The 16,739-nt window shown below is 36.0% G+C and overlaps 2 protein-coding genes across 2 annotated transcripts; one reads left to right on the top strand and one right to left on the bottom strand.

The window, feature by feature from the left end:
- The first annotated feature begins 6,948 nt into the window (after nucleotides 1–6,948).
- On the top strand, nucleotides 6,949–8,715 carry LOC100657761 (olfactory receptor 4F15-like). The gene has a single exon (XM_023558787.2). It carries the CDS (start codon nucleotides 7,109–7,111, stop codon nucleotides 8,108–8,110), a length of 1,002 nt encoding a protein of 333 aa, XP_023414555.2. The 5' UTR covers nucleotides 6,949–7,108; the 3' UTR covers nucleotides 8,111–8,715.
- Nucleotides 8,716–14,147: 5,432 nt separating this feature from the next.
- LOC100657474 (olfactory receptor 4K15-like) lies at nucleotides 14,148–15,426 on the bottom strand. Its single transcript, XM_023558786.2, has one exon. It carries the CDS (start codon nucleotides 15,259–15,261, stop codon nucleotides 14,350–14,352), a length of 912 nt encoding a protein of 303 aa, XP_023414554.2. The 5' UTR covers nucleotides 15,262–15,426; the 3' UTR covers nucleotides 14,148–14,349.
- Nucleotides 15,427–16,739: the final 1,313 nt, after the last annotated feature.

The raw sequence follows: 16,739 nt of genomic DNA, 5'->3' as shown, positions 1-16,739 counted from the left end.
TTGGTTGGTAGCGGTAACTGGGCACCATCAAGTTCTGATCTCGGGGTTGTGTAGGCTGTGGTTCATGTGGTCCATTAATCCTTTGGACTGATTGCTCCTTTGGGTCTTTGGTTTTCTTCACTCTCCTTTGCCCCAGACAGTAAGAGACCAGTAGTTGTATCTTAGGTAGCTACTTGCAAGAGTTTAAGAACCTGGACGCCACTCACCAAAGTAGGGTGCAGAACTTTGTCTTTATGAACTATGTTGTGCCAGTTGATGTAGATGTACTCTGAGTCTATGGTCCTTCAGCTTCAAGCCTACGTACTTTGTTGCATAAGGTGTTTGGTTGTGTCTAATAAAGTTGCCCGTGTGTTGTCTATGTTAGTATATAAGCAACACCTATAGCTGCGTATGTAGAAATACCAACCACCAAACCTATATCTGCAGGTGGGTGTATTCCCTTACATCCTCCCACACCTCTTGACTTATGTATGTACCTATGTATCCAATTGTAAATTATTGTTTGTTAATGCTATTGCTGCAGGATTCTATATGCTATGGTAATAACCGTTGTTTCCCTTTGTTCTTGTGTTCCTCTCAGTGTCCTCCCTTGCCTTTGTCATGTTTTGCTAACTTCCTTCATGCTGTGTATTACCTTTTCCTTGTGGTGTAGTAGTTAAGAGCTATGGCTAAAAAAAAAAAACAAAATTTGGCAGTTCAAACCCACCACCCACTCCTTGGAAACCCTATGGAGTAGTTCTACTCTGTCCTATGGAGTCGCTATGAGTTGGAATCGACTGACGGCAATGAGTTTTCTTCGCCAATATTAACACTTTTCTTCTATCTATCACTAATTTTCCTTTCCTCCCCCTCCCATCCTTGGTAACCATAAAAGAATGTTTAGTGTGTGTGTGTGTGTACATAATTTTTTTTTTAATGGTAGTGGTCTCATACAATATTTGTCCTATTGTGATTGACTTATATCACTCAACATAATGTTCTCCAAATTCATCCATGTTGTGTGATGTTTCCCAGATTCCTCGTTATTCTTGATTGTTGCATATTATTCCAGCTTGTGTATATGCCTCAGTTTGTTTATTCATCCATCTGTCGATGGGCACTTAGGTTGTTTCCATAATTTGCTATTGTGAATAATGCTGCAATGGACATGAGTGTGCATGTGTCTATTCATGTCACGGCACTTATTTCTTTAGGGTATATACCTGGGTCATATGGTATTTCAATTTCTAGCTTTTAAGGAAGTGCTATACAGTTCTACATAGTGGTTATTCATTTTACATTCCTGCCAGCAGTGTATAAGAGTTCCAATCACCCCGCAATCTCTCCAACATTTGTTATTTTTTTGTTATTTTCATTAGTGCTGGTAATCGTGGGGTGAGATATATTTCTTTGTAGTTTTGATTTGCATCTCTCCCATGGCTTGTGATTGCCAACATTTCTTCATGTGTTTGTTAGCTGTCTGAATGTCTTCTTTGATTAAGTGTCTGTTCATGTCTTTGCCCATTTTTTAATTGGATTGTTTGTCTTTTAGTTGTTGATGTGCTGATGTTTTCTATAAATTATAAAGATTAGACCCTATGTCATAGTCAATTTTTTTCCCCCAATCTGTAGGTTCTCATTTTACTCTTTTTGAGGTCTTTTGATAAACATAAGCTTTCAATTCTTAGGGACTCCCATTTATCTAGTTGATCTTCTGCTGTTTGTGCATTTTTAGTTGTGTTTGGTATTCTGTTTATGCCATATATTAGGTCCCCTGGCATTGTCCCTGTTTTTTCTTCCATGAACTTTATTTTAGGCTTTGTATTTAGATCTTTGATCCATTTTGAGCTCATTTTTGTGTATGGTGTGAGGAATGGGTCCTGTCTCATTTTTTTTTAATAAATGGACATCCAGTTTTGCCAGCACCACTTGTTAAAGGGGCTGTGTTTTCTACATTTAATGGACTTTAGCCCTTCGTCAGAGATCAGCTCTCCATAGGTGGATGGATTTATGTCTGGGTTCAATTCTATTCCATTGGTCTGTTGTACTAGTACCAGGCTGTTTTGACTACCTTGGCTGTATAGTAGGTCCTGAGATCAGGTAGTGTGAGGCCTCTTACTTTGTTCTTTCTTCTTCTATAATACTTTACTTATCCGGTACCTCTTTCCTTTCCATATAAAGTTGATGATTAGTTTTTCCATCTCATTAAAGAATGCTTTTGGAATTTGGATCAGGATTGCATTATATCTGTAGATCACTTTGAGTAATATTGACATTTGCACGATGTTGAGTCTTCCTATTCGTGAGTATGGTATGTTTCTTTACTTCTGGAGGTCTTTTTTTGTTTTTTTGCAGTAATGCTTTTTAATTTCCTTTGTATTGATATTTCGGTTCCTGGTCCAATTTATTCCTAAGTATTTTATATATTGGGAGGCTATTGTCAATAATATTGATTTGGTGATTTCATTTTCAAAGTTCTCTTTGTTCATGTAGAGGAATCCACCTAATTTTTGTATGTTGATCCTGTATCCTGCAACTTTATTGAATCCTTCTAAGAGTTCCACTGACTTTCTTGCATAATCTTTGGGATTTTCTATGTACAGGATCATGTCATCTGCAAACAGGAATGATTTTTCTTCTTCCTTACCAATTCAAATGCCCTTTGTTTCTTTTTCTTGCCTTGCTGCTGTAGGTAGGACTTCCAGTACAGTGTTTTATAAGGGTCGTGATAAAGGTCAGCCTTGTCTCATTCCTATTTTCAAGGGGAATGCTTTCAGTCTCTCTTCACTGATAATAATGTTGGCTAATGGTTTTGTATAAATGCCCTTTATTATGTTGAGAAATTTCTCTTCTTTCCTTTTTTTCTGAGAGTTTTTTTTTTTTTCTTATCACAAATGGGTCTTGGACTTTATCAAATGCCTTTTCAGGGCAGATGTAAATGATGATTTGATTCTTTTCTTTTTTTTTTTTTTAATGTGGTGGATTATGTTATTTGATTTTCTAATGTTGAACCATCCTTGCAGACTGGTATGATTCCCACTTTGTTGAGATGTATTATTACTATTATTATTTTTTATGTGCTTTTGAATCCCACTGCCTAGAATTTTGTTGAGAATTTTTGCACCTGTATTCATGGGGGATATTGGTCTGTAATTTCTGTCTTTGTGGTATTTTTGTCTGACTTAGGTATGAGGGTTATGTTGGCTTTGTTGGATGAATTCAGTAGTTTTCCTTCTTTGTCTGTGCTTTGAAATTTAATAGTATTGGTATGAGCTCTTCTCTGAATGTTTCGTAAAATTCTCTAGTGAAGCCATCTGGACTAGACTTTTTGGGGGGGGTGTTTTTTTTTAATCTCTTCAATCTTTTCTTTTTTTATGGGTCTGTTCAGTTTTTCTACCTCAATATGTGTTAGTTTAGGTAGGTAATGTGTTTCTAGAAATTTGTCCATTTCCTCTAGGTTTTCAAATTTTTTGGAGTATAATTCTTCATAGTATCTTGTTACGATCCTTTTCATTTCAGTTTGTTCTGTTGTAATGTCACCCATCTCATTCTCATTTGGGTTACTTGCTCCCTTTTCTGCTTTCCTTTTGTTGGTTTGGCTAATGAGTTGTTGATTTTGTTGATCCTCATAAAGGACCAACTTCTGATCTTGTTGATTCTCTTCTATTGTTTTTTTCTGTTCTCTGTTTCATTTATTTTTGATCTAATATTTATTATTTCCTTTCTGCTGGTAATGTGGGCTTCTTTTGCTGCTGTCTTCTATTTGTTCTAGTTGTAGGGTTAATGTTTTGATTTTGGCCCTTCCTTCTTTTTTGATGTGTCTGCTTATTGCTATACATTGACCGCTGAGCACTGGTTTTGCTATGTCACAAAGGTTTTGGTAAGACGAGTATTCATTCTCATTTGTATCTAGGAAATTTTTTTTATTCCATTCTTGATTTCTGCTAATATCTAGTGGTTTTAAAGCAAAGTGTTATCCATTTCCATGTATTTTTATTTCCTTGCTCTTCCTGTTATTGATTTCTATGTTTATGGCTTTGTGATCAGAGGAAATGCTTTGTATTATTTCAATGTTTTGGATTTTGTTAGGGCTTGTTTTATGGCCTAAAATGTAGTAAGTTCTGGAAAATACTTCATGTGTGTTGGAGAAGAATGTATACTTTGTGGTTGTTGGGTGGCGTGTTCTGTATATGTATATGAGATCACATTGGTTGATTGTGGCATTTAGATGTGTCTTTGTTGAGTTTCTTTTAGGTGTTTTGTCCTTCACTGAAACTGATGTATTAAAGTCTCCTACTATTATTGTATTATTATTATTATTTACTATTATTGAGGAACTGTCTATTTCTGTTATCATTGCTTTTATAGTTTTTTTAATGTATTTTGGAGCTCTGTCATTGGGTGCATATATATTTATAATGGTTATGTTCTCCTGGTGGATTGACCCTTCAATTATTATTTAATGCCCTCCCTTATCTTTTATGATGGGTTTTGCCTTAAAGTCTATTTTGTTAGAAATTAATATTGCCACTCCTGCTCTTTTTTTTTGGTTACTGTTTGCTTTATAATTTTTTTCCATCATTTGTGTTTTAGTCTGTTTATGTCTTCGTGTCTAAGGTGTGTCTCTGGTAGACAGCATATTGACATGTAGTGTTTTTTCATTCCTGCTGCCATTATCTGTTTCATTACTGGTGCATTTAAGCTATTTACATTCAGTGTGGTTATTGATAGGTATGAGTATACTGTTGTCATTTTGTTGATTTTTTTTGTGTGTGTATGTGTGGTGGAAACCCTGGTGGCATAGTGGTTAAGTGCTATGACTGCTAACCAAGAGGTCGGCAGTTCAACTCCACCAGGCGCTTCTTGGAAACTCTATGGAGAAGTTCTACTCTGTCCTATAGGGTCGCTATGAGTCAGAATCGACTCTATCACAGAGGGTTTGGTTTTGTTTTGGGTTGTATGTGTATGTGTGGTGTTGATGTTTCTCTTTCCTGGTTAATTTTCTGTGCTAAGTACTTTTTGTTTGTGGATTTTCTTTTCATTTTTCTCATTCTTACTTTTGTGTTTACTGAGTTTTTTTTTCTTGTTTTTTATTTGATTAGTAGGTTTGTTAACTCTCTTTGTGGTTACCTTGAAATTAAGCTTTTCCTTCCTAAGTTTAAGCTAGTCTTTTATTTCTTGATATTGCCTTAACTTTTTTATGTGAAAATTCTTTAACTGCACCATTTATCCCCTTTTTTCTTTTGTTTTATAGTTGTCATCATTTACAGATTGAAGTCTCTCATTCCGCATTTTCTGTCTTTTAACTTTGTTTTCTTTTTGAGAATTCTTTGTCTGTGTTGGTTTCTGGCTAATATTGTCCTGTGTCCTCATCTCAGGTTGTTGTCTGATGTTGCTGGTTCTCTATCTGATGGACTTTATTTAATATTTCTTGTTAAGTTTTGCCTGGGTTCTACAAATTCCCTTTATTTCTGTTTATCTGAGAATGTCCTAATTTCACCACCATATTTGAGAGACAATTTTGCTGGGTATATAATTCTTCACTGGCAATTCTTTTTTCTCTTAAGTTTTAATAGATGTCACTCCATTGCACCACCAACCCTCAGGTCCCCAGCATGGATGGCTGGAGAGAGCAGAAGGCGCTGCTGGCCCTCAGGCCCCTGGCATGGGTGGCTGGAGGGATTAGGGGTAACTGCCAGCCCTGAAATCCCCAGCATAGGTGGGAGCTACTGCCAGCCCTCAAAGCCCTGATGTAGGGGACCAAAGGGAGTGGGAGGAACTATTCATCATCAAGCCCCCAGTTGGGGTGGCTGAAGGGGATAGGAGATGCTGTTGGTCCATGGGCCCTCAGTGAAAGTGTTTGAGTGAAGGGGTGGGCTCCTCCTGTCCGTGGGCTCCTGGCTTAGATGGCTGGGTGGTGATGGGTGTCACTGGGCTGCTATCACATGTGGGGAAGGGGCATGGGCAAGGAGGGTGGGGGTTTCACAGACCCATGGGCCTCTGGCACAGGGGACAGAGCTGGTCGTGGTGAGTGGGGTGTGTGCACTTAACTTTCGCAGGGCAGGAAGCACTCCTGCCTGGCTCTGAATGTGTGAGCAGAGTCTCTCTGCTTGGCTGTACCAGGTTAGAGGGGTTTGGCTGGGAACGCTACTTGCTTTGTCTCAATATGGCCATGCTGCACAGGTTTAGCTAGCAGGGCCCTGGCAATCTGTATTTCTCTGTATCCACTGTTTTTATATTGTCTCTCCTTCCACTTGGCACTCGGCTTTATTCTTTGGCCTTGTCTTTGATGCTCAGAGTTCCAAAATTGTCATCAATATCCAATTCACTTGTTTTCTTGTGTCTTTGTTGTAAGAGGGGCATTATGAAGTATCTGACTACTCCACCATGTTCCATAAGCTGTAATTTTTAAGGGAGCAGATCACCATGTCTTTTCTCACGTAGAGCTGCTGGTGGGTTGAAATTCCCAATCTTTTTCAGTCAGCAGCTGAGGGCTTAACCATTGCACCATGAAGGCAGCTACTGTAAGTTTCTTAAAGAACAAATATGATTATTTCACTGTTCTGCCTCAATGGCTTTTATCACTTCTAACATATAGACCAAATCCTTAACACATAATATAAGGTTCTTCTTGTCCTGAAACTTAGTGACCTTTTATTTATTCCAAATTGATCCATTTTTTCATGCTTCTGATTTTTCCTTTACCTAGATCACTCTTACTAGTCTTTCTTACCTGGTTAACTTCTGTTCATCATTTAGCTCTTAACACAGATGTCATCTTTTAGATCAGAACAGATAGCACTGTTATGAGCTCTCATAGTTCTCATGGCACTTGTTCTTTTCTTCACATGATTTATCTCCATTAAAACCAATTATCACCATTATAGTCATATAATTATGTGATTAGTTGCTTAATGTCTAGCTTCACTAGTAAACAGCAAACTACTTCAAGGCAGGGTCTGTGTTTTATCCCAGAATGTACCATAATGCTTGGTTTATGGGAGGTATTCATGGTAGCTGTTGAATTAATATTTGTTAAATGAATAAACTAAAGTTTTTTTTTTTTTTTCAGAAGGACTTTTGTGGCTGTTGGTGAAGATGTTTGTTTAATACTAGAGTTTGAAATGAAATGTCATCTGGTTCTTTCACCATCCCTGGTTCTTTTTTTTTCTTTTTAGGTAACACAGGCAAGTCGATGAATATAACAAATTATTCCGTAGTGTCTGAATTTGTGTTCCTGGGACTTTCTAACTCTAGGCCAATGCAGCATTTTCTTCTTTCCTGCTCTACCATTTTATATATATCAATTGTGCTTGGAAATCTCCTGGTTGTGTTTATAGTGATATTTGACCTTCATTTACATTCCCCTATGTACCTTCTGTTAGCCAATCTCTCATTTATTGATCTGTGTTTTTCTACATTAACGGTCCCTAAGATGATCTCTGACCTGTACTCTGGGCAAAACACCATATCATTCCAGGGATGTGTCATCCAGATTTTTATGCTTCATGTCCTGGGTGGATCTGAGATGGTGCTGCTCATAGCCATGGCCTTTGACAGATATGTGGCCATATGTAAGCCTCTTCACTACCTGACCATCATGAGTCCATGGATGTGCATTTGGCTTCTGGTTGGTGCTTGGATTATTGGTGTCATTCACTCAGTGGCTCAGCTAGCTTTTGTTGTCCATTTGCATTTTTGTGGCCCTAATGAGATAGACAGCTTTTACTGTGATCTACCTTGGTTTATCAAACTTTCCTGCACAGATACTTTCAAAATGGAGTTCGTTGTTACTGCCAACAGTGGGCTCATTTCTATGGGAACCTTCTTCTTGTTGATTTTCTCCTACATCTTCATCTTGGTCACTGTATGGAAACACTCTTCAAATGACTTGTCCAAGGCCCTCTCTACTTTGTCAGCTCGTGTCACTGTGGTGGTTTTGTTCTTTGGACCATCCATCTTTATCTATGTGTGGCCATTTCCCACAGTACCAGTGGATAAATTTCTTGCCGTTTCAGACTTTTTGGTTACACCTATCTTAAATCCTGCCATCTACACATTGAGAAACAAGGACATGAAGATGGCAATGAGGAGACTGAGTAGTCAATTACTGAGTTTGAGAAAGATCTAAGTAAAGGAGGGTACAAGTTGTTTTGTGTATTTTCAAATCACTTCAAGTAACACATATGCTTATATAATTGTACAAAATTAGGAACTTACCTGATAGTCCAAGTGTTTGTTGTATAGACCATCATATTCAACCCTGTATGTTACTTGTTCTAAATTCAGGAGGGAAATATCTCAAACTGTTTTACCCAAAGTTAATGATTTATTTAATTATATATTTAATTGCTTATTTATTGGGCTATTTTTATGTATTTCAGGACTTTTAAATACTGAAGGCACATATCATTTTTGTGTGGCATACATTTTTAATTGTTCATGGTTAACACTGAAAAGTTTTTAAAAATCCGGACCATAGTTACACTGGTATCAAAACAACTAAAGGTTTTTGCTATTTCCCTCTATTTATTGAAGTTGCAAAGGAATTCATTTTACTTGGATCCACAATCAACTGCCATGGAAGCAGCAGTCAAGAAATCAAGTGATGTATTGCATTGGGTAAAGCTGCTGCTAAAGACTTCTATAATATGTTAAAATGCAAAGATGTCACTTTGAGGACTAGGGTGCACCTGACGCAAGTCTCATATAGATGCAAAAGCTGGATAATGAGTAAAGAAGACCATAGAAAAATTGGCATATTTGAATTATAGTGCTGCCAAAGAATATTGAATATACCATGGACTGCCAGAAGAGTGACTGTCTTGGAAGAAATACAGCCAGAATGCTCCTTAAAAAGCAAGGATGGCAAGGCTTCATCTCATATACTTTGGACATGTTATCAGGATAGACCATTCTCTGAAGAAGGATATCAAGTTTGGTAAAGTATAGGGTCAGCAAAAGAGAGGAAGACTCTTGACAAGATGGATTCACACAGTGACTGCCTCAGTGGGCTCAAACATAGCAAGGATTGTGAGGACAGTGCAGAGCCAGGCAGTGTTTTCTTCTGTTGTACGTATGGTCACTATGGGTTTGAACCAACCTGACAACACCTAACAACAACAATATGGATTACAAAATTTCCTCATATGAAAAGATAAATTTACTCCCATCACATTTATTCCTCTGAAACAATGTAACCTATGCTCCATGTTGTTTTAATTTTATGTTCATTGCCTGATTACTTAGTTTGAAAAATGCCCTGAATTATTCATTGTTAAAGACAGACTATTGTAAGCTTAACTATTTTTAAATCTAATTTCATCATTTTTAATATTCAGAATAGATGGTTGATTAGTAGGTCATGTTGTATTTCACCTTAACTCTCTATTTGGAAAGTTGGCAATTGGGTGACAATCCTGATAAATGTTTATGGGAACTTGATGGAAAAGCATAGAGTATAGCCTTGGGAATGCTGAAAGTATGGCCTCAGGTATTAGATAGCCTAGATTCAAATTTATTAACTTAGAGATAAAACAGTCAAAATTTTATAGGCCCTATGAAATACATATCTATGCTTATATTTAAATGCAGTGTATGAATACTTATATTTTGTATGGAAGAGAAATTTAAAGCCCAAGGGAGGAAGAAGAGATTGAGAGAAGGGGTGTAAACAGAAGATGGATAGAGAAGTGTAACATATGGTAAGTTAGGAAACAAGACATATGATAGGTGAGGAAACAAGAGGCAGAACCTCAGAGATTGCAGGTATCAGTGATTTGGCCTTTGACTGCTCTCACTCTTGGGTGTCTCAATTCCAATTGAGTAAAGCTCTCTATCCAGTTCATCTACAGTGGGTTAATATCTATATCTGCATCTATCTATATTTATATATACTATATATCCATATTTTTATATTGCATGTTTCACAGTTTTTGAAATTTTGACAATTTTTATGACTCAGTCAATGAATATGTTTTGAACCTGGGGTCAAATAGATGTTGATCTTATAATTTCATGGCTGGTGTTATTATTATTCAACAACTGTGCTGCACAGATTATTTGCTGACTTGTTTTCACTGTTTTTGGCTTTTTTTTTTCTTGTATAACATGTATAACCCTTCTGTTGCTCAGGACATGAGTTGCAAGACTTTATTATATGGTTATTTGATGTATGTGATAATATCTCATCAGTAGTGAAATTGATGTAATTTATGTTTGGTTTCAATAAATAGAAAATTGAACCTAATTCCCTGCTAAATTTGAGAGTACACTTGGGCCTGAATATCTGCTATCCAAAATTATTTCTGGATTATACATTCAGTGATAGTTTATGTTTTTTCTTTTCGTGATTTTTTTTTGCTTAATAATAGTATTCATAATTGGATTCTTATTGCTGCATTAAATTAAAAACAACAACATAAAGCCAGTTTTCTGCTTGAATAATTTGCTGTTTTTTGAAGTTAGGGGAAATGGAAGAAGTCTACAGTTATAAACTCAGAAATTCAGAAGAACAAAACTAAATCCCCTGAAATCTCACAGGCTGTGGAGAAGGAGACCCATCAGGGTCACAATGAAAACCTGGCGAGAACATAACTAACGGACAGGAACAAATCAGAATAGAGTGAGTCTTATGAAACTACAGTCCAGACTCTAGTCAGCCCACTCCCTGATTGGGTTAAGGCGGTCCATCTCAGCCCTCCATGCCTAACAGAGGAAAGAGTAAACTATTTCTGAAGAAATAGATTAGAGCTTTACGATCTTGAATATAAAATGTGAAATATTCATAAAGTAATTATGATATATGATAAGAAACAGGAATTTGTGACTCAGAATTAAAAGGAAAATAGTTAATAGAAGCATACCACAGATGATTCAATTGTGAAATTAGCAGACACATTTTTTAAATAACCATTATACATTTTAAAAAGATATTAAGAAGAAAAGTTTAAAAAATGGGTGAAAAGATGATGAATTTCAACAGAAAAATGGAATATCTAAGAAAAAACTAAGTGACATTTTGGTACTAAAAATATGAAATTATAAATTTAGTTTAGGCTTAAAAGCCACATTGGCACAGCAGAAGAAAGAATCAGTGGACTCCAAAGACTGGCCAACAGAAATGATCATAACTGAAACACAGATACAAAAGAAATTTAAAAGGAAGTAGAACAGAATGTAAGAGGCAGGTGGGAAAAATGAAATGCTCTAAGACATGTGTAAATGAACCCTAGAATGAAAGGAGGAAGAGAACGAGAAGTAGTATTTGAAGAACAGTAGTTGAAGATTTTCTAAAATTGATCAAAATCATCAATCCAAGATTCAAGAAGTGCAGTGAACAATAAAATGGATAAATAGAAAACAACAGCATAGGCCCATAGACCTTTATATAAAAGTGAAAGACAAAAGGAATGTGCATTAACCAGCCACAAAAGAGAAATATTTTCAAAGAAACAGCTATATGACTGATGACTGACTATTCAACAGGAAATTGAACACCAGAAGACAATGGAATAACATTATAAAGTGTTGAGAAAAATTTGCCACCAAAACAATGTAATTCAAATATAAAGTCATTTTCAAATAAACAACAACTAAGAGAATTGTTACTAGAGGAAATTCAAGGGAAATTTAATCAGGCTACAATATTTATTCCAGTAAGCAGTAAGGAAGTAATTCAAAATCACCAGAAGTAATAAATATAAAAGAATAAAACTGTTTAAGACAATAGTCACAATGACATTAACAATATATTTTGGTGCTATAATATTTGTCAAAAGGATTTCTTTAAAGTTTTTTTTTGTTGTTGTTGTTGTTATTTGTTTGTTTTTACTGTGAAGGCATGGTGGTAAGCAATAGCATGAAAACTAATACAGCTTGATCCCACACTGCCTTGATTTGTGATAAAACACACCTGCAGTTTTACTCACATTTCTTCTGCACTGAAATGAAGATATTTCCCCTTTATCCAACTGTGTAACTGTGTAAGTCAGAAGATCTTCATATATTTCCATCACAGCAACATATAACAGCCAATTTAATTCAGAGGCAGATAAGAGAATTTAACTTCTTCTATTAAGCCATATGTTAAAAAAAAAAATTACAAAAACTTAAAACAATGTCATTCTCACTTCATTATTTTTTGTAAAATATAGTTTTTTTAAAAGATATTATGTTTACATGCAATGCATTTATGATTGCTATTTTTACAGGAGTTAGTGAATAAGTACTATAACTTTTTTCATTTTTAATTTATAAAATTATAAATATTGATAGTTATAGCCTACATGAACAGAAGATCTTTGGTGTCCTCAATCATTTCTAAGAGTGTAAGGTTTTCCTGAAGCCAAAATGTCTGAGAACCACTGACCTAGATTACCTGTGGATTACAAATTCCATATCTTGCGATGTACAACTTTACTTGTGATGAGTGTGATGGGCGTGAATATATGATGAGCTGATGCCCTCAATTTTTGCTCAGACTTTTCCTACCTGAGCTCACTTGGAACCCTCATACTTATTTGTTCACAATGGATAGATTTATTGTTTCATTAGTGTCATAAAGACAATAACTGTCTTTTTTGCTAGAGTAGGTTTTTTTTTTGTTTTTTTTTGTTTTTTAGGTATTAGAATCCTAATTCTAGAAAGTAGTAGCTGTCTTGGGTTTCTGGAAGTAACAGAAATTCAGATATTGCAAAGATGTAGTACTTTCACTGTATTCAACACTTCTTTGTGTGTGGCCCAGAGAACAGATTCCCGTAGGACTGTGCAGGCCGCTTAACATCCCAAGGCCCACATGGGGCAGAGAGCATATCCTGGCCCCAGCCGTGGTAGGCCTACCACCACCTACATTCTAAAATTGAAACATGTTTCTTCACATGCTCTAATGCATGTTTAATTTAATATTACATCTTTCCATAGTTTTGAAATTCAAACAGCCCTGAAAAATAAAATATTTTTATTTGTAGTTTAATATGGTTGCACAAACTAAACTGACCTGAACTGATGGGCAGCTATTTATGATTATTCATTGCATTCAAGTGTGAATATTTATATATTTTATTACAGGAATAGTAACAATTTTAATTAAGGGCTTATGCCTCAGACTATTGGAAGTGTCACAAAATATACAGGACTCTGTTACCTTTTTTAAATGTGAAGTTTTAATCGCATCTGGCTCTATAGGTTTAAGATAAGGAATTTTTGTATACTTTTTTGCAGCATAAGAAAAAAACAAAGTTGCTGTTGATTTTATTCTGACTCATGGCAACCCCACGTGTGTCAGGGTAGAGCTGCCCTCCAAAAGGTTTTCAATGGCTGTGATCTTTTGGAAATAGATCACCAGCACTTTATTGAGATGTCTCTGGGAGGATTTGAACCACCAACCTTTTGGTTAGTAGCCAAGTGCTTAACCGTTAATATCACCCAGGGACTCCTTTGAGACATAGAGTAGGGTAAATTCCTAAAAAGGAGAACATTTTGTTATGTGTGGTAAAGGAAAATCAAAACTTTTCACATAATTTAGTGCTGGCAGTGTATCTGAGCATAGCAGTGAATTAATGGGCAGTTAAAAAAAAAAAATTTTTTTTTTTTTTTGTTCCTTTAGGATTAGGCTTTCTTGCCTGAACTTAATAACACTCTTGTCCTTCTTTTCTCTTTTGTAATGAAATTACTTATGTATTTACTGTTAGAAAGAGAAGGAAATTGTCCAAAGTTGTTAATACTTCTATCTTTGTTTTTAATGTTTGACTTCTAAAGAAAATCATACTATTTCACAAATGACCGAGCACAAAGCTGTGGGTAACAACTTTCTCTCCAGATTATGATTATCTTTTTTTTTTTTTCTGAATGTGGTGAAGAATGCTTAACAATTTACAACTGTCTCTGTAGACAAGTCAGCTAGTATGCTAACTAATTGGTAGACAAGTTCATCCATTTATAAAAGTAAAATAGCAATATTCACTTCTCTGGCTTATTAAAAATATAAAAGAGAAACTGTGTGTGATATGCTTGACTCAGAGAAATCCTTAACATAATAAATATTTCAAGATGTGGTGGTTGCATTAGCAGAGGTATCATGAATATTGTTATTTATTTCAAATCACTTTTGAGCACAGCCAAAATCATAATTGTAAAGACTGGCTAAATTTCCTAGACAGGTAATCATTTTGCATTCAATCATCAATAATTGATAGTGGAATGGAATAGAATTGACACAAACCACACATTTGGATATACACATGTCTCCCATATGTGAGTTGGGGAATGCTTCCAGGTTCAGAGTAACAGGACAGGTGTGACTAATTTATGGAACTTACAGTAAACATTCTGATAGTATGAGACCCTGAAATACCCACTGAATACCGTATGCTAATATTGTAGTCTCTTCATGGCATTTTTAATCTCTTTGTTTCTTAGAGTATAAATAGCTGGATTCAGGAGAGGTGTGATAACTGCATAAAATATGGCAAGAAACTTGTCCACCCACGTGATGCTGAGTGGCCACAGATAAACAAAGATGCAGGGCCCAAAAAATAACACCACCGCAGTGATGTGAGCAGTGCAGGTGGAGAGAGCCTTGGATGCCCCATCTTTAGAGAAAAAGCAGACAGTAAACAGAATATAAGAGTAGGAGATCAGCAACAGGATGAAGCTCATGGTCGCCAGTACTCCACTGTCAGCATTTATCAACATTTCCAGAGTATAGGTGTCCACGCAGGCTAGCTTCATCACCAACGGAATATCACAGAAAAAGCTATCCAATTCCCAAGGGCCACAGAAAGGCAGCTTTACGATCATAGCTAGCTGGCTTATTGAATGCACAAAGCCAATGATCCATGATGTCATCACTAACCCAATGCACATTTGTCTGTTCATGATGCTGGAGTAATGGAGTGGCTTGCAGATGGCCACATAACGGTCATAGGCCATTGACACAAGCAGCACCATCTCACCACCTCCAAAAAAATGTCCAAAGAAAATCTGGCACATGCAGCCTCCAAAGGAAATGGTCTTTTTTTCCTTGAGAAAGTCTGTGATCAATTTAGGTGTAGTGACTGAGGAAAGGCAGAAGTCAATGAAAGAGAGATTGGCCAAGAGAAAGTACATGGGGGAGTGAAGATGAAGGTCAGCAATGATTAAGAGCACAATGAAGATGTTGCCTAAAATAGTGATCAAATAAAGTGAAGAAAATATCACTAGGAGAAAGGCCTGGAGCTCCCGTGAATCACAAAGTCCAAGAATAATAAATTCAGACCCTGTGGACTGGTTTACTGCTTCCATTTAGTCCAGTTTGTTTTAAAGTTATCTGAAGCTTTTAGTCAGTTACCGTTGAGTTGATTCCTATTCATGGCAGTCCCGTGTGTGACAGAGTAGAATTGCCCCACAGGGTTTTTTTTTTGGCTATAATCTTTAGGGAAGCAATTGCCAGACCTTTTCTCCTGTGGGCCACCGGTGGGTTTAAACCATCAACTTTTATGTTAGCAGTTGAGTGCAAGGTGTTTGCACAACCTAGGACCTTCATCTGAAAATACAGACATGAAGTTTGATTTTCTGAGTAAACAGTATATGAATCCAGAGGATTTCTTATACATTGCTGATAGAAGTGTATTCTGGTATAATCACTTTGAAAAACAGTCTGGCCTTATCTTGTAAAGTTCAACATTTACACATCCTATATGTTTTATTATCCAACAATTCTACCTTATATACATACTCAAGGTGAACTTTTGTATATGAACATGAAGAGAAATTAAACTGCATGTCTACTGATAGGACAAGATACGAATGAATTATGAATCAGCTTTGGTATATTAATACTACTACTACTATATTCTTCAGGATCACAACAAATGATACACAGCTACATCAAATGATACAGATGAATACGATAATGAAGGAAAGTAAAGAAGTCCAAAATGAATTCACTCAAAATAACTTTTTGTAAAATGAAGGGCAGTCAAAAAATAACCACATATTTTGTATAAATGATAAAAACTATATAAACAAAAACACCAAACCCACTGCCACTGAGTCGATTCCAAGTCACAGTGACCCTATAGGACGGAGTAGAACTGCCCCATAGAGTTTCCAAGGAGCGCCTGGTGGATTTGAACTGCCAACCTCTTGGCTAACAGCTGTAGCAGTTAACCACTATGCTACCAGGGTTTCCAAAATCTGTGTAGGGAATGAAAAAGACAAGATGCAGGATATAGGTAATTCCAGAAAAGGGGAGGCTAAGGCTAAACATAATGACAAGCACATAAGCAGGCATATGGCGTCATCAATTGTTTTGTTATTGTACTTGGTCAGTTTTTCATAGGTGTAGCTTTACTATTGAAAATAAAACAAAAATCAATGAATAAGTAACCACACAAAGGACAAGAAAAAGTGATGAGAGGGTACTTTATGAACAAAAATTGTGATCAATTCAATATTGTGGGCATGAGCTGCACTAAATTTCTTTTTTTTTCAAAAAGGACATTTTATAATTTACAGCTCTTATGTAGAAAACAGTTTTTTTTTTCAGGTAGAAAACAGTTCCTATATATAAATTTGAAATGTTGGAATGATATGTAGCACATTGTCTAAGCTCATTTTAGGGGTTGTGAAACATGCAACAATGATGTTTCATTAATTACTAAATAAATGAATAAATTAGCAAAGAATGGACACATTAACTGGTCTTGGCAAAGTCACAGAATTTTTTCACCAACAAACATAATTAACTAAATACCGAAGACAGGTAAACTAATGAAGGA

Source organism: Loxodonta africana, chromosome 10 (genome assembly GCF_030014295.1).
Source record: "Loxodonta africana isolate mLoxAfr1 chromosome 10, mLoxAfr1.hap2, whole genome shotgun sequence".
NCBI classification, from domain to species: domain Eukaryota; kingdom Metazoa; phylum Chordata; class Mammalia; order Proboscidea; family Elephantidae; genus Loxodonta; species Loxodonta africana.
Note: the sequence above shows the minus strand (reverse complement) of the source record. Positions and strands in the feature narration are given on the sequence as shown.